At 41.5% G+C, this 25940-nt stretch overlaps 1 protein-coding gene across 1 annotated transcript in view; it reads right to left on the bottom strand.

Moving 5' to 3' along the window:
- The window catches only part of LOC135203082 (uncharacterized), a 49559-nt gene extending 24966 nt beyond the window's left edge, over nucleotides 1-24593 (bottom strand). Inside the window, exons 1-3 of the mRNA XM_064232694.1 lie at nucleotides 24374-24593; nucleotides 3584-3733; nucleotides 1043-1151 (exon numbers count right to left, since the gene is read on the bottom strand). Of these exons, the coding sequence (XP_064088764.1) occupies nucleotides 1043-1151; nucleotides 3584-3733; nucleotides 24374-24494 (380 nt within the window). The 5' untranslated portion in view covers nucleotides 24495-24593. The remainder of the gene's footprint in view (nucleotides 1-1042; nucleotides 1152-3583; nucleotides 3734-24373) is intronic.
- Nucleotides 24594-25940: the final 1347 nt, after the last annotated feature.

Below are 25940 nucleotides of genomic sequence, written 5' to 3'. Positions count from 1 at the left end.
GAGACAACTGGGAGGCGTCACCGATGTGAGTGACGTCATAAGCAGCGGGGACATCACGGCTTCCCCTCGGTGCGAGGGGGAAAGAGATGCCACTTCTTCCCACCTGGTTCCCATTTATATGGGGTCGCCGTTCGGATGAGCCATTTCCATCTATCCTGCGCTTCTGTCTCATCAATTCCCTTCTCATGTAAGTCCCCTCTCACACAGTCCTTCCATCTCTTTTTGGTCTCCCTCTTCATCTTCTTCCTTGAAAGAGACGCCACTGGCGGAGGAATACACAAGATGGACCCTGTGACATCATCAACGAGGCTGATGCTGTAGCGACACTCCGACTCGAAGCGGCGGCAGACACTGGCGGAGCAATACAAGATGGCCGACTGCTGCTACCCACTAAGACAAGGTTGGGAGGAGTGGGGATGGCCTGGCCAGACCGGGAAGGGGGGTGCGAGCCTCCACAAAATGCGCTAGCAACCCCTCCAAGGAGGGGGTACCCCCTAGCCCAAGCATCTTCCAAATCGCCGCCATTTTGGACGGTTCTGACACTGAAAGAGAAGAGAAGAGATTGATGAAAAAGCCTCACCCTCCTCTGGAACCAAATAAACTCCCGAGGAAGAGGGGCCTACATTACAAACATCACCCTGGCGGCCTCCCGAAACTTCCAACGAATTAATGGAAAAGGAAGGAGATGCAGGGACAACGCTACTATGGGGGTTGACTACTGCGGGAGACGAAACATCGGGAATAGGTCACAAAACCTTGCCAAGTAGGAAGAATCTAAACCCTCCGATGTGTAACTATGGCATGTTAAGATTCATGTCCCATGTATACAAATATTTTAACTTTACCAGTTTCCAGCTGATGCTAGAAGATTTATCCTATGTTAAGACCGAGGGTTTGTTTCATATATGAACAATGAGTATAATGGAGGAAAGATGTGATATTGAAAGGATAGAAAAACATTAGCAACTTGGGGCATGGAATCATAAACAGCAGTTACTAGATTAACATAAAAACATGACCATAAAACAATTAAAATGCTCACCTTGGGGTAGCCGTTGGATTGATGTTATATGGGAGAAAAGCAGCAGCTCCTTCTAAAGAATAGCCAGGGGGTGGACCGAACGCAGCCCCATCTTGATTAGAATCATCACCTGAAACAGAGCAATGGAGATATCTCTTTGATTAAAAAAAGAAAGTAAGAAGTTATGTCCTAAATTTAAGAAAAATCTAATAAGATACATAGATGGATTCATATTTATAAGTTTTCTTACATGAAGGTAGATCAGTACTACTCAGCCTCACACATGATAAATATACTCAGTCTTTTTCAAAAATGTAAGTTCCTCATGTTGAGAATTTGAAAATAAAACTGTAACAATCACTCATGATAATAATACTTAGCTAACTGATGTAGTTACTTATACCAAAACACAGCACATAATTATATAGTGTATAATAACGATTACCCACCCTGTACGTATATGGTCTCTACCCAGTTAATGCAAACTGCTTTTCAAGAGAATAACAACCAACAACATACTGTGCACCACTTTTTCTTTAAATAGCAAAGGCCAGTGAGAAAGCCAACCTCATGTTCTTATCTGAACCAGGTTTGAAGAAAGGAAAAGGATGAAAGGTGATGCTTAACCATGAAGGAAGCAATAGGTCTGCTTTTGGAACCCAGAAATGTCAGTTTTAAGTCTAGCTGAACATAAGAAGGAAGAAAATTCCAAAATGTGGCAGCAGAAAGAAAGAACCAGAACCAATCACTGGAAATTACCTGACAATACTAAGCAAACTGAAACTATAAATAGGAATAAAAAAGATGTGCTACTGTAGAATGAACTGGAATGGCTCTTATAAAACAATTATTCTAACCAAGTAGTATAAAAGGCACCAATAACACTGACAGCAGAGAAAAGAACACACAATATTCTTACTGGAATAAGGATTCAGATCATAATACATTGCAGTATACAGAGCAGTTAAAACATTTTTCCCATCAATACTTACTACAGTTTTCCCATAAATATTTACTAGTGCTTAGAAAACAATAATTTAGTAGATAAACTCACCAGCACAATAGATAAATCATTTCACAATATGTCACAAAAATGGAATCAATCATAAAGCCGAGATACAAGGAAATCAGCAGGCTTTCTAAGGGAAAAATGACAAATTTTCTTGGAGAATTTGTATTTTTCATAGCTACAATCCTGAGGTCTTAACAATAGGATAATTTCTGGCGCCTAGCTGGATCCGGTTAAAAAAAAACAGATGAAAGCAAGGAATCTTGTGATATCTGGCAACGCATGTGTAGATCGGGTGAAGGATGGTCAAAGACCATTCACCTATGATCGCGCATCAGTCTTTCTTTTGACCGCCTGGCTGAGAGTCGTGTTAACCTCTCTTGGCCTTTTCCCGGTTCATTTCCCGTTTCATTTCTGTTTAGTGTGTGTGTGTGTGTGTGTGTTTGGCTGGTATTATGGCTTCTTCTGCTCCTTCATTGGCATCAGCATATGTGCCCTGGAGTTCCAGGTTTTCCATGTTCTGGTTTTTTGGCTTTGGCAGGGACCGACCCCCACATCACATGCAGTAGGTGTCGTTCTAATTTTTGTACTATTATGAATCCTTGCACGGAATGCCGGGCATGGGCCAAGGAGCAGTGGAGGTTGTTGGCAAGAGAGAACATCGGAGGGTTTTGACTCTTCCTACTTGGGATGGTTTTGCGCCTATTCCCAATGTTTTGTCTCCTGCAGTAGTCAACCCTCATAGCAGCGTTGTCCCTGCATCTCCTTTCTTTCTTCCACTGATTCATCGATGGAAGTATCGGGAGGCCGCCAGGCTAATGTTTGTAATGTAGCCCCTTCTTCCTCAGGAGTTTATTTGGTTCCCGAGAAGGGTGAGGCTTTTTCATCAATCTCTTCTCTTCCTTGGAGGGATTCCTTGGTAAAATAGAACAATGACTGACAGTAACTTTCAGTAAAGAAACTGAGAATTCAAAATTAAGTCCAGAGATATTGATTACTGAACTGCTATCAATTCAACCAAGTGATCAAAGACAGCAAAAACCAGCCATTCACTTCATCATTATTCATCCTTTCACATCAGCCGTTATCATCACTGCAATAACTCCCATCTGGTCAAATTCTTCATCAGTAAGATACCAGGAGACTGGTAGTTGCAAAGGCCTATCCAATACCCAATGAAGCAGGAACACCTCCTTTGCAACAAGATACATGAGATAGCTAATGAGTGACATTACTATAGCTTCTGTACGCACCTAACACAACAAAAACTGTACATATTATTTGCATGTGAGGGCCTTAGCTTTTAAATAAGTAGTCTTTCACACAGCAGTGGAGCTGTACCCTAGCCAAGAAGCTTAGAAGTAGTACACCTTGCTGAGGGTGTTTTAGAGGTAGGTACAAAACAGGTTAATCTCATTCCATCTTTCAAACAAATCCTTGCAATCAGACAGTTTATCCTTATGTCCAGAAGCAACTGAAATGACCACTGTCTGTCCTAATAACATTTTCCAGAAATGCATTGCACCTTAAAGAGTATTACATCTACGTCTTACCTACAACAACAAATCCGTCATTATTAACTTCTTCTGGTTGTTCCTCACTTGCTTCAACTGCAGGGCTGGAACTTCCATCTCCTGGAGATCTCCGGCGACCAAACATTCGTTGAAACATTGACATTATGAAGAGAACTATCACAATCAATTCTAAAAAAAAAAAATAAATAAATAAAAATAGATAAATAAATGAATTAATTGAAATGTTGAAATATGAGACAAAGCAGCGAGGAAAAACTATAAGAAAAAAAAAATTGTACAAACACATTTACGTAACTGACCAATGTTTGAAGCTTTGCAAATACTAAACACTCCATATCTGAACCACTATTAGATCATCATCATCCCAAACCCATTACAATCTTTAAGTTCTTAAGTCAATTTTCCTAACCTACACAATGATATATATTTGGGTGATACTGTTCAAAAAGTTTACATATGCAGTTCTTAATTCTCTAACCCAGCGTTTCTCAACCTGTGCGCCCGGGCACACTGGTGCACCCGGCGAGGTGCTCAGGTGCGCCCCAAGGAATAGAAAAATTATATTCTAATGTTTGAAATATCTGTCATTGTTTTCATAAATTTTGCAGACAGAGTATGTGTTTCTATGTCTGAGTCAAGTCTTTGATATTTGACATTTTAAACTGGAAGGTAAATTCCTTAATTTTTCCTTTTCATTTCATTACAGGTTTGAATCAGCCATTACTGGCCTCTTTTCTTTATGAATTTCTATCCTGCTAATCTTCTTTGTAGTTGTTTAGCCAAAAATGACAAATGTCAGATTTTACTTTTTTATTTTTTTCTTAAGGCTACTGGACACATTTTCCTTTCACGAACACCTTTCTCACTAGTTTTTGTGTTTGTTTTATGCTTTGCAAAATTCACTGCTAAATGAAAACTTATATTTTTAATTATTTCATCCTTAATCTCAGCATAGGAAAAATACTTAAAAAAATAATAATAATTTTATTGCCGATAGATATATTTCCATAAAAAAATGTGTTAAGAACCACTCCTTTTTCCTGTACTTTTTGGCTGGTTCTATGAAATCTTCAGTCTCATTCATGGTTGAAATGGAGCTGACAATCTTAATCTTTTATTACTTTTGGTAGATTTTTTTTCATGATTCTCTCTCTTTCTCTCTGATACTTGAATATTAAATTGTAGAATTGTGATGAAGAGTAGTATGTATATTCTTCTGTTAACATAATTTCTTAAGTTCTGCATTTTCCATCAATTCTCAGCCACAATAGCTGCCTGTCTCTCTTAATCTTTGATTTCCTCTCATAAAAGCAAAGCAGAAATAATACTAAGTTTCCCATGAGGCCAGATACCAGAATAAACAAGCCTAATCTAGTACAGTAATCAAGATTTGTGGATCCAGGTTAATGACTTCACCATATGGTCAGTGCAGTGGATGAAAGGACACAGCTAATACCCAGTATTCCTTGAGGTCGGGTGGCTATAGAATTAACCAGTGCAGCAATCTAGGTTAGTGACTTATAATCCAGGTTAATGACTTCACCATTTGGTGGTTGACATGTCAAAGGTGAGCGAGTCAGAGACTTCTGACATGTCCAATTTAGCAGTTCTCTGGTATCATAGCAATATTTTACTAGAAATAGTGCTAAAGAGGACACATTTCACGGAGCGACACGGCTTCCTCGCCCAGAAATAGATTTTTCCTACGTCAAAATCCCTTTATGATTCGTGACGATGACCTCCGTGTCCTGTTTAGAAGGAAGGGCATCTGCGTTCCTGATATTTTTTACGGGCTGCTCGGTGAGCAAGAGCCCGTGCTGACACAAAGTCAGCTTAATCAAAAACAACAACTACGATTCTGGTCAGTCAGTCAGTAGATACCTAACTGCTGCTACATTACTCTTCAAAGGTTTCATTCAAGACACTCAGTGAATCATAATTCATGAACTCTTTTATATAATAGAAAACCAGGTGGACTACCCATAAAATAAACAGATTTTTAAGCAAGATACATACCAGTGAGGAACTTAATTCTAATAATGAAACCGTTTCGAGTGAAGTGAAGTGTCCAGCTAAGAAAATTAAGATTAGACCTAATCGGAAATACAACAAAAGTTATTTAAGTTTTGGCTTCATGTGCACTTGAGATGAAAATCAGCCTCTCCCACTGTGTTTAGTTTGTGGTTGCAAAATGTCAAATGAGTCGATGCTTCCTAGTAAATTAAGTAAACATTTTCAAACATCGCATTGCAGTCTTCAAGGAAAAGACGTAAATTATTTTAAAAAACTATACTTGACCAACAAACAAAGTAAGCATTTGCTTTCAAAAGCAGAGTAACGTTGTCTGACAAGGCTCAAATTGCATCTTATGAAGTATCGGAAATGATTGCCGTAAAGATGAAGTTACATACTCTTACTGACTCTATTATTTTGCCCGCTTACAGAAAGATGGTGAAGACTAAAATCAAAGGTGCGCCCCAAAGTTTCTGTTAATTCATAGATGCTCCCAGAGGTAAAAATGTTGAGAAACACTGCTCTAACCCACTAAACATTTAGAAGGGACATGGCATATTTTTTTCCTTCCAGCTGATTAGTTAGATGTATAATGATGCATAAGTTTTTATAATTTATAATTAGACAATGTAGTCTGGTTAAACTTTTTATAATAATAACTTGCAATGAACACAAATATTGAGCTAGACCAGATGTGAATTCAAACTGCACCAAACAATAGACAGTGGAGTATCCCTGTAAAGGAGAAATCTGATGATGATGATAGCCTATAATGCTTCTCTGTTCTATTATTCATAATCATACGGCAAATTAATTTTGGTTAAAATATGACACCAGTACAGTGGAACCTCAGTTTTTTTACATTATCCATTCTGGAACCTCCCACGAAATCTGAAACATAAAAAACCGAAACAATAATTCCCATAAGGAATAATGTAACCCCCCAAAAATTTAACAAAAAAAGGGATTTTGACGAAGGAAAAATCTATTTCTGGGTGATTGGCTCGTGTCGCCCTATGAAAGTATCCTTAATATCATTCTTTCTAGGTAAAATTAGCCTAAAATTACCAGAGAAAAACAAAATTAAGAAAATGTCAGTAAAACTGACTCGCTCACTCTTAAAAAGAAGTGTCGGTATGATATAGGGGCGAGTGTGGAACACTACCACGAGACAAACACCAATTAGAACTTCCCTATCAGAATCCCCCCAAGAGAGAGCTGATACCAACGGGCGATGCAGCCTCTACTACTACTACTAGAGGACGCCACGGACAGCAGCGCCCCTAGCGGTTCATCCTTAATTAAAACAGTAAATACATCTTGTCCTGCAAGGGGGGGAAAACAAAACCATAAAAATGGGGGGGTTTCATAGGGCGACACGAGCCAATCACCCAGAAATAGATTTTTCCTTCGTCAAAATCCTTTTCTGGGCTCAGCTCGTGTCGGCCTATGAAAGAGTACCAGAGAAACAGACAAGATGGGAAAGGAAACAATGAAAACAGTTTAAAATGATGGATATAATATAAGTAAATCAAATACAGCATACAAATTAAGCACTTAAAACTAACTATATAAAACAGTAAAATAATAGAATGTTAGTAAACTTAAAGTACTTAAATGGTTAAATAAATAAAATTACAGAGATGCATGTAAAATAAGGCAAATTTGGATTTTACTTAATTAGAATACATAATTACAAAAACATATACATACATGTGTCCTACCCTAGCATAAAAATAAGGGTAGGTACACTGAAATCCATCATAATACAATTATTTCCAAATATATACAAAAACACTTGTGACTGAAGTTCATCACAAACAACAAATAGTGAATATACAAACATATTGTGTCCTACCCTAGCCATAAAAAAATTAAGGGTAGGCTACACTGAAGTACATATCAGTACCAAAAGTGGTTGTCCCTAGCAAAAAAAAATAAGGGACAATCCACTATATGGATACAACGGCTAAGGCTATGATGTTGAGTAGCCTGACGATAGGTTGAGGCATGTTGGTTGAAGTAGGTAGAAAGAGACCTGGATCAATACTACAATTACTAAACAGTATCAGGGGAAACTATGTTTTCCCGCTGCTACTGCTGAAAAACCTTTAAAGATTCCAGACTTTAAATAATGCCGTTTAAAGACTGTCGGGGATTTCCATCCAGTATACTTCCTAAGATCCTCAAAGTTCATATGTTGGAAATAATTAATTGAGGTGGCTACTCCCCCTGATATCATGTGCTTTTGGGAATGACTCAGGGTTGGCTTGTTTAATGAAGTAAAGGATTTGCTGTCTAATGCCTTTAACTGATAAAGTACCACCTTTTTCTCTCATAAAGAGAGCACCTGAGGATCTAGAAGAAGTACGAGAAAGAAAGGCTCTAAGAGTTGATACTGGGCAGAGAGAAGGATCCTGTGGAAGTGGGATAAACCTTCCAAGGAGCCCACCTTGCAAGAGGATCTTCATTTTTTGGCTAAAAAGCTACGATCCGGAGCAAGTAGAACTTCTCCTGATGGGAGAATTCCACATGACCCGCATCCCTGGATAGAGCCGACAGTTCTGAAATTCTAGCTCCTGAGGCTAGGCTTAATAAGAATAATGTCTTCCTCAGGAGCATAATGAAACGTACAAGATGAGTTGTGTCAGTATTGAAGCTAGTTTGAGGACATCATTTAAGAAACCATGAAACTGTAGTAGGCCTCTGAGAAGGTCTAAGTCTAGCACAGGCTTTAGGGATAGATGTGAAATAAGATTCAGTCAAATCTATCTGAAAACCTACTTGAAAGATTTTCTTCAAAGCCGATTTGTGAGTGTAATCGTGCTAGCTGCTAAACCTTTTTCAAACAAGGATCTGAAAAAGGATATAGCCAAATTAACTGTCATGGTTGTGGTGTTCGATTCTCTCAAGAAAGATGCTAATTTTTTAACAGCTGATGTCCATATTGTCTAATGGTTGACTCTCTCTTATCTGATTCTGGTCTAGGAAGAGAATGTTCTGTGGATCAATGTCAGCATCTTTATTAGCCGCAAACTTCATGAAGTCCATAAAGTTAGGGTCTGGAGAGTTCTTGAGGAAGCGAACACAGTCCTCATTTGTACTGATTGTGACAGTTGGGATTGGGGATCCGTTGAGGTCGGAGCCCCAATTCCAAAAGAAGAGGATACCAGTTGCTCTTGGCCAATCCGGTGCAATCAGAGCTACTATCCCTTTGAAAGACCTTAGTTTGTCTAGGACTTTCAAGAGAAGATTCACTGGAGGAAAAATATAAATCCTCCTCCACTGATTCCAATCTAACGACAGGGCGTCCTGGCATAAGCCAGAGGGTCCCAGGTTGGGGCCACATAGCAAGGGAGCTTGTGGTTCGCTTGTGAGGCGAAGAGATCCACTTGGAGACCTGGGACTCTCCGGCTTACCCACTGGAATGACCCGACGTCCAGAGACCACTCTGATTCCATCCAGGAACTGACCGGGACAGGGCGTCTGCTATCACCATTTCATTACTCCTGCCAGGTGAGTGGCAGACAGATGCCATTTGTGTTTGTTTGCTAATGCAAAGATGGCTATCATGACATGGTTCACATGCTTGGATTTGGACCCTCCTCTGTTGATGCAATGAACACCACTGCACTGTCCAAAACTAGCCTTAGATGAGACTTCTTCGGGGAAGCAGTCTCTTCAAGAGTAGAAATACTGCCATTGCTTCCAACACGTTTATGTGGAGCTGGCGAAATTGAACTGACCAAGTCCCCTGAACCTGTTTGAACTGAGAGTATCCCCCCCACCCGGACAGGGAAGCATCCGTGTGAATGGTTAACACTGGGAGGGGATATTGAAGGGGTCCTTCTTGGCTAAGTTCTTTTACTTTTGACCAAGGCCGTAGTTGGTTGCGGAGGATCTGTGGAATTACTGACAACTTGTCTCGATATTTGGAGTTTGCTCTTGACCGCCAAATTCGATTTATATCTTTCAGCCTTGCTTCAGAAGGATATCTGTTACCGAAGCAAACTGAAGAGACCCTAGGATTCTCTCCTGGTTTCTTCTTGATGTCTGTTTGCATTTGAGGAATTGCCTGACAGATTTTGCTATTTCCTTCCGTTTGGCCACTGGAATTGATAGATTGTGGGAAGACAAATCCCATTGGATTCCTAGCCACTGAAAATGAGATTCCGGAGTAAGTCTGGATTTCGTTTTGTTTATCTGGAACCCAGATGTTCCAGAAAGTGAACTACCTTTTTGGTAGCTTCGAGACATTCCTCGACTGTTGGTGCCCAGATCAACCAATCGTCGAGGTATGCCGCTACCATGATTCCCTGAGCTCTCAATTGTTGTACAACCACTTCTGCTATCTTTGTGAATACCCTGGGGGCTACATTCAGACCGAAGGGCATCACTTTGAATGAGAATGTCTGATTTCCTAGCCTGAATCCTAGGAATGGGCGGAAGTGCCTGGCTATAGGGATATGATAGTATGCGTCTGTAAGATCGATGGAGCATGTGACGGCTCCACGCGGAAGTAGGGTCCTTACTTGCGAGAGGGTAAGCATCTTGAACTTGTCGCAGCGAATGAAAGAGTTTAGCTTTGACAAGTCTAAGATTACCCTTCTTTTTGTTGAGCCTTTCTTTGGCCACGCTGAATAAGCGCCCTTGAAATTTTAGATGTTTGACTCTCGCCAATAGCTCCTTTCTGAAGGAGTTCTTCCGCGTATCTATCAATTCCTTTGACGGTACCTGATGCAAATGAAAAAATTTGAATTTGGATTGAGGGGGAGGGGGACTACTTTGATCCAAACCTCCAGCCTAATCCTTTGGACACTATGCTCTGTGCCCAATTGCTGAACCCCCACCTGTGGCGGAAGAGGAACAGCCTCCCTCCTACCTGGGGAGCCTCATTGCTGATGGGCGGGTTTGGTTGGCCCACCACGCCCTCCTCTGAACTGCCTACTCCTCGTGCCCCTTCCTGCGCCACGCTGACGAAAGTAACCTCTCGCCCTACCCCTCGTTGAGAGTAGCCTTGAGCCCTCATAAGCAGGGTTAAAAGGCCGGCGAGATAGCGTAGAAGTAGATGGTTGAGATTGCTGGGGCACCAGGAGGAAAGGTTGGTTCTGTTTAGATGTGGAAGGTTGTCCCTGTTGGGTAAACTGGGACTGCCTGCCTGCACAAACTGCTGCCTGATGTTGAAGTTTTTTTATAAGGCTGGAAACCCTCTTACCAGCCTTCTTTGGTTTCTTGCCAGCAGTGGGAACGGATTCCTGTTTCCTCTTAGAGGGAAATACACCCCACCTAGCTCTAAGGCTCTGGTTGAGTCTAGCAGCTTCGTGGTGGACCTCGTTCACTGCGGACTCTGGGAAGAGATCCGCTCCCCACATGCTCGCAGCCAAGAGTCTATTAGGCTCATGCCTGATTGTGCACTCTTGAAGTACATGCTTCCGGCAGTTCCTCCTGGCCTGGAAGAAGTCAAAAGCGTCTGACAGAACCGTCTGAAACTGAGATTTCGCCAGAATCTTGAACAGCGGTTCCGTAGCGTAGGAAAGAGCAGCCATTTCCGTAACGATGAGAGAGTTGAGGGACCTGCCAAACCTAGTTCGCGCATCGAACTCTGCCTGGATTAGGGAATCCGGCAGCCTAGGTAATTTCTCACCGAACTGGTCCATGGCGGCAGTCCGGCTTGAGTTTACCCAGCGTGAATGTAGCTGGCAGGTTTTCCCACAACCTCTCGAAGGCGGGGAAGAGTGGAGAAGTAGACTCCGACTCCCTCAACTGTGGAATGGGCTCATCCTTGAGGACTGCCTGAAGAGCCTTCTCCACCAATTTCGTGGCGAACGGAAGAGAGACCTCCTCTTCCGTCGCGAAAATAGTGAAGGGACTCTTGTAGGCCTGGAGTTTAGTGTTAGTACACTCCCAGTCCTCAAGGCAGTGAACCCATTCTCGCTGGGCGTGATCTCTACTGTAGAGAACTGACTCCTTCGAGATCTTGTCCTCTCTCGTGAGAGCCGTTGGCGTCAGCCTAGCATACCCGATGAAAGGCTGCGTCAGACCCGGAGGGTAGAACTCGAAGTCCTCAATCCTTCGAGTACCAAACTCCGGGATCGAAATCATCCCGTCCTTAAAAGGAGCGTAGGCCGCTACTCTCCATGGATTCTCCATAGAGAAAGCTGGCAAGGAGTCGTAAGGCGGAAGTTGGAGAATCCCCGTGCTAGATGCAGGGGAGACTGGGGGAGGAGCCTGAGTTAGCCCAGCCACTCGGTCCTCATTCTCTCTTCATTCTATTAGAGAGGTCCTGGATAGACTGTTCCGAGTTTGAGACCAGACTGTTCGATAATTGCGCTCGAACCATCTGCTCAAAACGTGTTCCCAAAGCTGAAATTTGGGAACCTACCAGCACCCCTACCTGTTCCATCACCCCTGGTGAGACAGAAGAGGGAACGCAGGTGCTGGTGCTTGCCACCCCTGCCGGCATAGCCGGAGAGGAGGCAGCGGAAGCGGGAGAAGGCAGTGACTCGGTGGTAGCGCGAGCCTTCTCCTTCGAAGCCTTGCTTCTGGAGCTCTTCGACTGGGAAGAGCTCGGCTTTGCCTTCACCGCATCGGCATATGAAGTCGACGACTTCCTGGCCGAAGAAGACGAAGACGACTTTCTAGAAGTCGACTTAGACAAGGTCTTCGGTTCTCTCTTTCCCTTCTCCTTAGGAGGTACAGAGAGAGCGGGAGGGCGGCTAGGGATCTCGGATCCCGCAAAGCCTTGGAAAGAGGCGGAAGAAGAAGGGACAGGAGAAGCATCCAGGGAGCGCCCAAGGAAAGACCTTGGGCGCCCGACAAACCTACCTCAACCAACAAATCCTCGCTAACTACCGCCATTGGCTCAAGGTTCAGGTCCAGGGCAGCGACGTCCGGAACCGACTCCTGGGAGGCTACGACCCCAAACGATTGCTGGAGGTCTTGCTGGATGGAGGCTATCAATGGGGCAGCGGACAAGGGATCGACGTAGCCCGTCGACTTGCCCGCGGGGAAGATCTGGATGGCCAGCTTCCTATCTAAAATGTAGGGCTGGCCCTTGGCGGCGTTTTTTCCCAAAGCCGTCCCACCCACGGCTTTCAGGGTGGCGAGGGCGACTTCCCTCACACGCTAGCCTGAAAGAAAGGTGAGATTAGCTACCAATTGTGGGACAGGGTTAACAAACTTACGACTAGAAGTTGTTAGTAAAATCATAAGTAAGCCTATAATGGACATACCCATCTCCCAGCTGGACCGACCAGGTCGTAGCATATAGCGCAGGCTTCGGGGTGCCAGACGATCGTCTCATTGTACGACGTGGCACACGGGGCGTGAGACCTTGCACTCGTCATGTCCACAGGGTCGTAGAGCGTCGCATTACAGGCTGGGACCTGGCAGTTGGTAGCCTGTAAGTGAAAAAGTACATGAGTTACAGAGTAAACACTTACAGCCTAACATATGCTCCGCTGGTGCCGGAGCGATAAAGTTAGAAAAAACCAGAGCCCCGCTAAAATACGTGTGGTAACCAGGTTGGAAGATAGGCTATGACTCCGCCAATGGCGGAGGCACAAGAATCAACCAACTAGGAGTGGTGGTAATGGAAACCACGACGGACAATGGCGGGGATGGTTGATAAAAATAATATAATAACACACAATTCATTGTAAAATATCTTATAATTAGGGTATATATCCTTAAAATAACAAAATTAAAACAACTTCTCTCCGCCCGTCTACTAGAAGATTGGCGTAGGTAAGGGTAAGCTCCCTTCCGGTAGCGGAGGAGATATAAGGATATAGTAGGCAAGCAACCGACCACTCATAGCGCCCACCCTGCCCGCTAGCGGAGCCAATATCCTATAACCAAAGGGGCCCCGGCTGCGACGGAAGGCTCCTTACGTATCTGGAGGGAGGTGGCTGAGCAATGGGGAGGGGGGGAGGAAGGTCCCGGCGAAACACGGCGGGAGCGAGAAAAGGGGGGAGGGATGGCCTACTCCTCCCCGCCTCACCAACTACCCGCATGGAGACCCGGTACCTCATAGTGGTCGCCCTATACCCCTGCTGGGGGACCCCCGGTCACCTCCGAGAGTGTGAGAGAAAGGCGATGAGGTTGTCTTATAACAACCAAGGGGTCCCCCAGCCCCTCCCTACATCAGAGAGGGAGGGAAGGGGCAGGGTAAGGTGCTATAGGACACGTGACCGCAGTGGCCTAGGCCGCGAGGCAACCACAACCGTGGTAGGGCCACGTGAACCAAGCTGTACCAATATGTGGAACAAGCACCTAGGCTAGCCTAACACCCTAAATAATAAAAATACATCGAAAGGTGGAAGAGACACTTTTAGTAAAAGAGAAAGAAGCCCAGGAGGAGGCAGACTGTTCCGAGAAACAGGAGCCTACTCGGAGCCAGCGATAGCCGATGTAGAGCAAGAGCCGGGATGCTGGGCTGAAAATAATAATAATAATAGCCCTAAATACCAAGCTAAGAGAATGGTAGGAGGGCTGAACTAGCTAAAACTCGATGTAAACAATGAATGTGATAAGGTAAGCCCATAAGCATAAGAAGTCCCAGTATGGAGGACCGGGAATTCTTACGAGGCGGCATGGCCGCCACGAGACAACCGGGGAACCGTATATGACCTATAAAAAGGAAAATACTGGTACCCGGAAGACAAAAATACGGTAAAATGTTACTTATGAGTTACTTAACTTAGCCGTGGCAATTGCAGAGCGTTCCATGATGAAGGTGCGGATAAATCGCAAGAAAAACACAAGCACAAGAAAATGGCGACTTGTCGCTGGTGCTAAAAATTAAGGATGACCGCTAGGGGCGCTGCTGTCCGTGGCGTCCTCTAGTAGTAGTAGTAGAGGCTGCATCGCCCGTTGGTATCAGCTCTCTCTTGGGGGGATTCTGATAGGGAAGTTCTAATTGGTGTTTGTCTCGTGGTAGTGTTCCACACTCGCCCCTATATCATACCGACACTTCTTTTTAAGAGTGAGCGAGTCAGTTTTACTGACATTTTCTTAATTTTGTTTTTCTCTGGTAATTTTAGGCTAATTTTACCTAGAAAGAATGATATTAAGGATACTTTCATAGGCCGACACGAGCTGAGCCCAGAAATGATATTGTTATGATACAATAAAGTTTGTTCATACTTACCTGGCAGATATATATATAGCTGTATTTTCTGAAATCCGACAGAATTTTAAAAACTTCCGACACACGCAGTGGTTGGCCAGGTGGTTAGTACCCATTCCTGCCGCTGGGAGGCGGGTATCAGGAACCATTCCCATTTTCTATTCATAATTTTTATTTCCACTGTCTGCTGAGGGGAGGTGGGTGGGTACTTGATTATATATATCTGCCAGGTAAGTATGAACAAACTTTATTGTATCATAACAATATCATTTTGTTCATGAAACTTACCTGTCAGATATACGTATATATAGCTGAATCCCACCTTTGGAGGTGGGAAGGGACAGAATAGAAGGATTTTGGGAAACAAATGCATGCAGATGATTTACATCTTGGTTCCACCTGTTAGCATAGCTGGCTTCGTGGTTACTGCCACGTAAGTCTGCTTGTGCTACTAGAGTTGCCAGCAAGGTAGAGACCTATATAGCTGGTGCACTCCAGATGATCTGTCAACAGGGGCGAGACCACGACGTGACTAGACCATATTGACCATACCATGAGGGCTAAGAAGTAAAATAAATATATATATAAATATATATATCACCACCTGACCAACCTAGCCAAAGTTAAGGTGTGTTAACTAAGGCTTAAGAGTTAAGAAGTCGCCGTTGTCGGCGACTCAACAACTAAATTAAGAGCTCTTCCCAACCATTTTCTACAGGATAGGATGAGTGGTACTTCTTGCCCCCAAGATTGTGTCTGCAGACACGTATGGCCCTAGCGAGCAGCAGATCTCATATGCCATCTTCACATCTCGCAGGGAGTGTGAAGTGAACACAGAGTTGCTTCGCTAAAACATGGTACTCAGGATGTTGCGGAGTGCCATGCTCTGTTGAAATGCTTCCGAGGCCGCGCCCTCACCTCGTGAGCATTCAGATAAAAAGATTTCAAATCTTTGTGCAAACACAATGAAGGAGCATTTTTGAAAGAACTCCTTAACACTAAAGCCAGGGTGTTCTTCGATATGGGCAAGTCTGGTCTTTTTCGGAACACTGCAGATTCGCGAATGACTTCGACTTTCTTGAGTTTTATGTAGATAAAACTTGAGAGACCCGACAGGGCACAGGACTCTCTCTGGCTCCTGCCCACTAACTTGTGCCATCCTTGCTTCCAAGCTCCTGGCCCAAGGACAACGGGTTTCCATTCTTAGGCCACAACGAAAGGCTTAGAGAGCACACCGCCTTGTGTTCTCTAAAGCCAAAACTTGTGACGATGGCTTAAAATCTCACTAACCCTCTTTGTCGTATCTAGGGTGGTTAGAAGAAGGCCTTCCTGATCACATGCAAGAAGTTAACAGGTAGGAGAGGTTCGAATGCTTTGACATCAAGAACTTCAGACTACGTCTAAGTTCCCTATTGAAAGCTTCGATCTGGACATGCACAGTCAGTCCGTCTGTACTAAAGTCAGGTGACCGACCAGTTGACCAGTCAGACGAATCAAGGACAGTAAGGCTGTACCCTGAAGACCATAAGGTACTATTCTTCGCTGAAGGATGAGTGTCTGGACTGCCTGGGCGATTCAATCTCAGCAAACCTTGGGGGGTGTATCAACGCAACCCAACGTCATCAGCGAATCAACTCCTGAGCAACTCCTGACTCGAGCTTCTGGTGCCAGGAGAAAGGAGCGAGGAGCAAAAAGGCGATTCAGTCTCGAAGGAAGAATGCCTGACAGTCCAACCTGGTCTCATGTTACACGATCATCGGGGGTGTATAAACGCAACCGACTTCGTCAACAAGAAACTCAGGGCTACTATATGTCGCCTGATCTCGCATGAGTGTCTGACTCCGAGAAAACAGGTGAGACAAAAAGTAGATGGTGAGCGAGTTTCGAGATTCCACAGAACTCAAAGATCGTGAAGGGCTTTGTTGTTTGACAGAAGCAAATCTCTGAGCCCAAAGGCCGTCAACAACATATTTGCGTATTCTTTAATAGTTGTGACTGCCAGCTTATCCCATTCTTCAGACGGAAATGGAAGACGGTAATCTTATTCCTGTCAACATCTCGATAGTCTGAACGTAGTCAGACTCAGAGCGGAGAGGTTATAGGTACCTTTCGAGTTAGAGTAGACCGACTCTCTCGGAAAAGGTCCTTGGAAAGTGAACTAGGAAGGACGTGACCTCTGTGAATCCAGGATCCTGAAGGCCAACATGGGGCGATCAGCGTCATTGTCGCTCCTGTGACGTCATAATCCTCTTATTACATTTCCTAAGCGATTGAAAAAGGGGAAAAGAAGGACTTAAACATCCATCCCCGTTCAATATCATAGGATGGCGTTTAATGGTACCGATCCCGGATCAAGAATAAGGGAGCAGAGAAGAAGAAGCCTCTTCGTCCTCAACATATCGAAGAGAAGAATGAAAGGGCGTCCCTAAAGTCTCCACAACTCTCAACATACTACTTCTAAAGAAAGATTCCACTCGGAAGTCAATAGCTGCCGTCGATCGAGACGATTCGTACGAACTTTGCAATCCTGTAACGAACATCTAGAGGAATCCTGTAACGAACCTCTAGAGGATCGTTACATTCTACGCCTGTTGTTATAATAGGCTCTTTCTCGTAAACTCGAACAGGGACCGAGAGAAGATACTTCTTAAGATATGAGAGAGCTGTGGAATATCAGAGTTGATCTGGACCACTGGTTCCAAAAACTCGTTTCGAGGACTGGAGGGACGACCGAATTGCTTTTACTTCTTTCAGATTAAGATCCAGGACATCTGAAACCCTATCCAGATGTCCGGCACCTTCTTTCTATCACCTCAGGTGATAGACGCACAGAGAGAAGTTCAGAATCATTCCTAGATCTAGAATAATATTTCAGTTTCCCGGTAGGAAAAAACTGTGGAGGTCTGAATTGCAGTCTATTCGGGGAAACAAACTTCTTCAGGAAGGAAATGGTCCCCAGCAAGCTTATCCATTCCCTCCCCGAGTATGCTTACTTCCCTAATAAGGCTGCGCTTTGCCTAAGCAGGAGAGCATATAAAAGTGCAATGTTGCGGTAGACGCGTAGTTCTATACCGTGCGGTAACGAGCACCGAAAGGATTAAGAGATAACTCTGTTGAACATAGTAAGGCAAAACGAATGTAACGTTTATTCATTCATGTAAGAAATCCCCTCAATCTTAGGCTAAAGTCCGTGATTGTAGGACAGAGATACAGTTAGTCAGTCAATCCCGCAGGAGAGACGTAACCCCCAGCACAGAGATACGGTTAGTCAGTCAATCCCGCAGGAGAGAGAGACGCAACCTACCGCTCATGATAGCGCACGATCTGTTACTGGCTCGGTTGGAACTTGGACTGGAGGACAGACACAGCAGCAGCCAGCAGCTTACGAACGTCGTCTCTTAACTTTATGTCTGAGTTGCCAGCTACCCTATTCTACGAAGAAATAGGTCCGTTATTTTTGAGCAGAAAGAGACTCTCAAGCTGGTATATTTAAGCGAAACAGAAAACGCTAAATATATAGATGCGTTTGTGTCGTCAGAACACTACCATACAACGGTAAAAGATAAATCGGAAACTCCTGAAAGGCTGCAGGGAGTAACGATTAAATGTCCTTAAAATAATAGACAATAGAGCTCTCGGTTGCCATCCGAAGAAGTAACTACAGCAAGCGTATATGACTCGAACCAACCAGTAGTAAAATAACGCAAGGCAAAATATGATATTATATTACAATAAAGTTTGTTCATACTTACCTGGCAGACATATATATAGCTGAATTCGGAAATACAGCTACATACATATCTGACAGGCAAGTTTCATGAACAAAACTTAGAGAATCGAAGCAGACAGCTCAAGCTTCTTATGTTACTAGACATAAGCGGTCATTGACGTAGTCTACAAGTCTATTTCTTGTACGAGTCTGCGAATGATGAATGAGAGCTCTTCCGAATCTTGTCAATAAGAGCTTATCCGCTTACGCAAAATAAAGTTAAAGATGTTTGTCAATGAGAACTAACCCATTTACGGGACAAAGAGATATTTTGTCAATGAGGGGATACCCACTTACTTGACAAAACGATAGTATATTGTCAATGGGGGAAAATCACTGAATTGACAAAACGTAATCCAGGAAGTCGAGCATATTATTTTTCCGATTCCCGTATCAATTGTTTATTGGCAGTATAGCAAAGGAAGTCTTGTCTTGCGCTTTCCTGAAGAGCGTCCTCTTGATGAGTGCTTTTGCAAGAATCCTACCGAAAGTAGTCGAGCGTCATGACGTGTAGGACGTCGAGCTTTTACATAACCCGTAACTGCCTTATCACAAAGTCTTGACTGCGGTAAAGCAAACGAGATCTTCCCTTGAGCTTTCCTTAACTCCATCCACCTATGCGAAAAGCAATATTAATTGACAGAGACCTCTTGAATTCACGAAACCCGATGTCTTGCTGGGTTTCGAAGAAGAAGTTGTCTGTTCACTTTAAGCTTCCTCCGAAGCACTGCCTACTTCACATTCTTTGCAGGTGAGGTAGAAGGTATCACCGAAGGTAGAGGTAAAAATTCTTTAGGCCCAAATCTGAAACAAGAGCTTGAAGAGTTCAACAGAAACGTTCAGCCAGGCGAAACACACCTGGCGTGCGCTGGTGCACGCTCGGCGTCCACTGGAGCGCGCTTGGCATCCACTGGCGCGCGTTCAGCGTCCACTGGCGCGCGCTTGGCGTGCACCCACGCGCGCCTGGCGTCCATCCGAGCGTCCCGTCCAAGTCAAGAGGGAACGCCTTCTTATTCTGACAGTAAAAAAGCTTGGACGTCCGCTCTCAAAAGCTTCCTGCTACTATGACTTCTTTTACGTATTTCTCGGTGGAAAGACGGACACGAGTTCAGGCGACGTTCGCCTTCTTACTTCTCACTGAAACGCATAACGAGAGAGAGAGAGAGGACGTGAAGCGTCCTCTTCTATAAAGCTTCTATTTAGAGGGCGCGAGTCCTTCCGAAAGCTCCAACCCCTGCACGGGGAGGACGCTTCGGAGGACGAGAAGCAATCCTTCAGGATTCGTGCACGCGCACGCACTTTGGCAGTCTGGGGAGTTTCATCAGATACTGCCGAAGGCACGCCAGATCGGTGGGGGTTCCTTGTAACCCTCCTTAGGCTTTCGACATGCTCCCTCCCCGGGTCCTGGGAGTCAAGCAGAGGTCCCGGCCTAGAGGCAAAACGAGGCCGATCTGACGCACCCTCCACTACACAAGGGGTATCACTGCACTTCTGCACTTCACTTTTGCTCTCTAAAGCAAGCACTTTTGATTCTAAGTTACGAATTGAAAGAGTATCAGAGAAAGGGCAATTCCTCTACAGACACTGTTTTAGGGCCCGAAGGCAACACTACAGGGTTAGGAGTAACAATTACAGAAGTAGCACTCTTCACAGCAATGAAGGAGAGCGAGCACCTCTCGTAGACAAATACATAGCCCGTAGGCCATACTACAGGGTTAGGCAAAATAAAGTCTACAGGAAGGTTAGCAAGTTCACTACCCTGACTTTTGTTACTGATTAATTGCGTACATACGAATCATACGTCTTCCTTACGGAATTAGACATGTTTACTGATTAATTGCGTACATACGAATCATACGTCTTCCTTACGGAATAGACAAAAGTCTCACACTCCTTACATGACAAATCTCAACAAAGAAGCAAGACCCATACCCCTCGTACATACCAAGTGCGGATCTACCGAAGCTTTCGGTAGCCACACCCTATCTTTGCAGACAACCCCGTCTGAAACTAGCCTAACTAGATTCAGATATCTTATGCAAAAATGAATCAAATTCAAATCAATTTAAGATAGCGTATGCCTAGCCACAAATCCAAGTAAATAAATCAAAAGACAATTTGGATACTTAGCGGCAATGAAGTTTCCAAAATCCTAAAACGGAGGTACTGAAAACAGGTGTTTTCAGCACCGGCGACAGAAAAATTATGAATAGAAAATGGGAATGGTTCCTGATACCCGCCTCCCAGCGGCAGGAATGGGTACTAACCACCTGGCCGACCACTGCGTGTGTCGGAAGTTTTTAAAATTCTGTCGGATTTCAGGAAATACAGCTATATATATATATCTGACAGGTAAGTTTCATGAACAAAATACATTTTATAGGGAATAAACACAGTTTTACATACAGAAAACAATGAGAAATAAATATAAATTACCAATGAAATTAATAAATTAATATTTAACATCACTCTTACCTTTATGGAGAACACTTGTTGGCGTACGGAAGACAGAGAGGGGAGGGGAGGGGGAGGAGGAGAGGTTATTATTTGGAAGGGGAATCTCCATCCAGAATGACTTCAGGTAGCAAGGAGCTATCTGGGGTCACTTCTAGTTTTTTACTAGCACTATCTGAGGTTACTTCTCCTCTTTGTTTATTACTGGCACTAGGACCAGCTTGAGAGTTACTGGACCCATCGCACAACAAAACTGTCCAGACAAAATTGTTTCTGGCATTTCTTTAAAATTTGCTTAAAGTTAAACACAGCATTATTGTCATTAAACATGTTGGAGACAGATTACAACTTTGTTGGGATGATAATTCTCCACAAAATTTTACATCATTCCACTTTGCAAACATGTCCTTAATCCCTGAAGTAGGCCCATTATGTATGCCCATTCCTTTCCTGAATTTTTCAAACCAGGCTCTGCTAGCTTTAATTCACAAACAGCAGTGCCTGTTTGTAGGCAATTTCTCAATGATATTGGCATGCAACTCCCTCCAAAACTTGGTTACGAGTTCTTTTTTAAATGTTTCCATTCGCCACTCCTAGCATGCAATGATTAAAGGTAACATTTATTTTAGCCATAATTACTATTAAAAGAGAGAAAAAAGTCAAAATAGTAATACTGTATAGACTTAAATCAATGAAAAGTGCTAGCAAAAAATAGAAAATTTTGGTCATAAACAATTCATTAACCCGTTGTATGCTCACCAATGTTTTTGGCAGCCAGATGTACAATAAAGCTGGAAAATTGTTCCCTCCACAGCTTCGCTGTAAACAAACTCTCACGTAAATGTGTATAATTACTATCAAATAAGCACAGTGGAGTTCCAGTTGTGATGGTAGTAAGGATAACCACTGATTACATGGTAAAAATTAATTTCAGTTCAGAACATGACCCCAGGAATTAGACTTCTCATAATTTCACTAGTATAGGCAACAAAATGTTGTTTTATTGTGTTGATTACAACTGCAATATTGAGTAATATCAATAAACGTAACATACGCAAATATTTTTCAAATGAGTGCTGGGAAGGACGTAGCGGCCACTGGAGTGACGAACTGGTCGCGATTCGAAGAGACGCCACATTGGATATAAAAACTGCCTTGAACACATTTTACAGACTTTACATGCTTATTTTAGTTCGTATGGCAGTTTCATATATCTCATTTTGTTGACAAAACTTCATTCTTTAGAATGGTCTGCTTAAAAATTTTATTGTATCATTGTTTCACTAATTTCATAAGAGTAAAAAAAGTGGCCTTTTCAGAGTGAACTGGTTGCAATTTGGTCGTTTACCCTTTAGATCTTCCTGATTTATATATTCTCCAGCCCCAAACTGCAATAATGGTTTAAAATACAATACCTTAAAGATATAAAGAATGACTTTTTGATGTTTTAAAATAAAATACCTTAAAATTATAAAGAATAACTTTTTGATGTTTTAAAATAAAATACTTTAAAGATTATAAAGAACGAGTTTTTGATGTTTTAAAATAAAATACCCAAAAGATTATAAAGAATAACTTTTTGACATTTTAAAATAAAACACCTTTAAGATTATATAGAATAACTTTTTGACATTTTAAAAGGAAATACCTTAAAGATTATAAAGAATGACTTTCTGACGTTTAAAATAAAATACATTAAAGGTTATAAAGAATAACTTTTTGACGTTTTAAAATAAAATACCCTAAAGATTATATAAAATTATTTTTTGACGTTTTAAAATGAAATATCTTAAAGATTATAAAGAATGACTTTTTGACATTTTAAAATAAAATACCTTATAGATTATAAAGAATGAGTTTTTGACGTTTTAAAATTAAATACCTTTAAGATTATAAAGAATGAGTTTTTGATGTTTTAAAATGAAATACCTTTAAGATTATAAAGAAGGACTTTTTGAAATTTTAAAATGAAATATCTTAAAAGATTATAAAGAATGACTTTTTGACGTTTTAAAATGATATACCATAAAGATTATAAAGAATAACTTTTTTATGTTTTAAAATGAAATAGGGTAAAACATCACAGCAGGCCAAGCAGGCCACCTACAATCAACACCTAGCCACCCTCCGAAAAAGTACATTACTACCTTTAAGATTATAAAGAATGACTTTGTGATGTTTTAAAATAAAATACCTTAAGGATTATGAAAGAATGACTTTTTGACATTACCAAAAATGAAATACCCTTAAGGTTATAAAGAATGACTTTTTGACATTTTGGTGGACTGATCCCATCCTGCATAAAAGGTTATGATAAGAGCTACCTAACAGATAAATACTAGGTGATAAGGCCTAAACGGACCAACGTAATTTTGCATTGTAGCCCAGTCCTTACCTCATTAATTAGGCCATTATCCCTCGTCACTTTGTGCCTACTTATGACTATAAGACCTAAATTATACGTGACAGATCACAACCTTAACAAAGACAATGAACCACTTCACAAATAGCATTATTTTTCGTCAACTCAAACCATTTCTCTCACTTCTTCGTATCTCATGTCACTGAATAATTCGTCGGGGAACTAATGTGTCATCTATAGGATGAAAACAGACAAAATGGGGTGGGAAAATACCTGTTAAAATGAAGATGGATACGATCTAGACACTAAAGACTACTCCTGCTTCCTTCTGCCTTGAGCCTGAGCGCCTTCTGAAGTTCTGTTCGGTGATAATTGTGTCTTGTCTCCTACTAATTGTATATTTAAAATAATCAAATAAGCGTTAAATTGAATTATAATTAATTATTCAATCAGATAACTATTTTCATAAAATACCAAGCTATATATTTTATGACAGTATTCGCATATTATTTATCTAAAAAATGCTAAAATAAAGAAACACGACACAGAACTGAAAAATGGTGAAATAAGTAGGAATATTTGGGTTTATTTGTTATTGTTGATGACGTCATTGGTAAGTTGCCAACGAGTCTATTTTTTCTCTAGTTTATTCCAAACTTGCACGATGTTTTCGTTCCTATGAAACATCCTAGAACATTAATAAACCTCTATTCACTGTTTTCATTTATTAATTGCATTAACGTAACCTCAATATATTAGTGTCAGTTGTCGTTACTTTGGAAATGAATAGCAACAACTTACAAAATGAAATTAAGCCTTGTCTGTGGTTACTTTCAGAGAGCTTGAAGGCCAAACCAGGAATGTGACTGTGATCTCTCATACGCTTTATTTTGACCATTAACTTACCACGCAAAACCAGTGGCGGAACTAGGTCATTATGGGCTCTGGTGCAAATTATTTGAGTGAGCTTCTATCATGAAAAGCTCATTTTTTTTGTCATTACTTGATTTACCAGTAAATAATGCTCATAAATAAATCAAAACACACATTTACATTTTATAATAAATCTTTTCAACTCACTGTTTTCAATGTTAGCTAGATAGTGTCCTCGGTATGAAATCAATGTGTTGTTCTTTTGAGCTCCAGCACTTTCAGCACAAGTTTCTGCATTTGGGTTGGAGTCTGTTTCAACTACATCCATATCATTTCGATTAACCGATCTTCTTTTCTTACTTTTATTTGCAACATCACTACTATCGCAACTTGGCTTTGCATGACCTGTGGAACAACCATCCCCTTTGCTGGAATACGAACCTAGTTTAGTTTTGACACAGTCTTTTCCTCTTCTTTGGCCTTTCTTTTTCGGTGACCACTTTTAAGCTTTGGGGGACGGGTAAACATTTTTAGTAAAATTGGTCATTGCTCAAAACGATACACACATGACACGGTACACACTGATAACATCAGAACAAATCCAAGACTTCTTGAGAAAAGAGCTGTGACCGCCTGAATCGCGCAGTGAAGCATGCAAGCATGGTGCAACAAAGCATTAGACCATGGGCGCCATGGTTCAACAATTGGGCATGCAATCATGGTGATGGTCCAAGGCCACGGTTGCACGCGTATTAAACGAGACGCGGCTTTGCCCAGCATACGGTCTGACCTAGATAATGATCTGCCCTCTCAAACGGTAGACGTTGTTATTGTTATTGTCATTAACATTGCCATCATGATCATTATTATCATCTTTAAGATTTTATTATTAATATTAGTATTATTATTATTATCATAACTTTTATTCTTATATATACTATAGTAGTACCACCATTATCATTACTAGAACTGTTATAAGTTTAGTAGTAGTAGCAGTAGTAGCAATAATAATAATAATAATAATAATAATAATAATAATAATAATAATAATAATAATAATAATAATAATAATAATATTTTGGTAGAAGACCCTCTTTTAGGCAAATGCTGTTAAAAAGGATGACAGAATTAAGCGAGTTTATTTTATATATTGTTTTTTCTATTTTCCTTACAATTCGCTTCTCAGGCTCAGCGATGTTTCTGAGTAACTGGTCAGTATTCATATTAGGAATTTTTAAAAAATTATAAATGCTGAAGGTAATCTTTTATTAGAACAGGATATCAGGTCCAGGTCAAGCAGGGGTCGTCGTCAGTGCTTGACCTGGACCTGATATCCTGTTCTAATAAAAGATTACCTTCAGCATTTACAATTTTTTGAAAATTCCCAATATGAATATTGGCCAGTTACTCAGAAACATCGCTGAGCCTGAGAAGCGAATTGTAAGGAAAATAGAAAAAAACAATATATAAAATAAACTCGCTTAATTCTGCCATCCTTTTCAATAATAATAATAATAATAATAATAATAATAATAATAATAATAATAATAATAAAATAATAATAATAATAATAATAATAATAATAATAATAATAAGAATAATAATAATAATATAATAATAATAATAATAATAAAATAATATGAGTAAGATAGATAAGAATAAAAACTATTACTACTACTACTATGATCATCGTCATCATTTATATTTTCATTAGTTCTATTACCTAAACATATCTACATATAATTATATTACCAAATCAATCTACTACGACAAT

The sequence above is a fragment of the Macrobrachium nipponense genome, chromosome 33 (genome assembly GCF_015104395.2).
Source record: "Macrobrachium nipponense isolate FS-2020 chromosome 33, ASM1510439v2, whole genome shotgun sequence".
Lineage (NCBI taxonomy): Eukaryota > Metazoa > Arthropoda > Malacostraca > Decapoda > Palaemonidae > Macrobrachium > Macrobrachium nipponense.
This window is presented reverse-complemented; position numbering and strand designations above follow the sequence as displayed.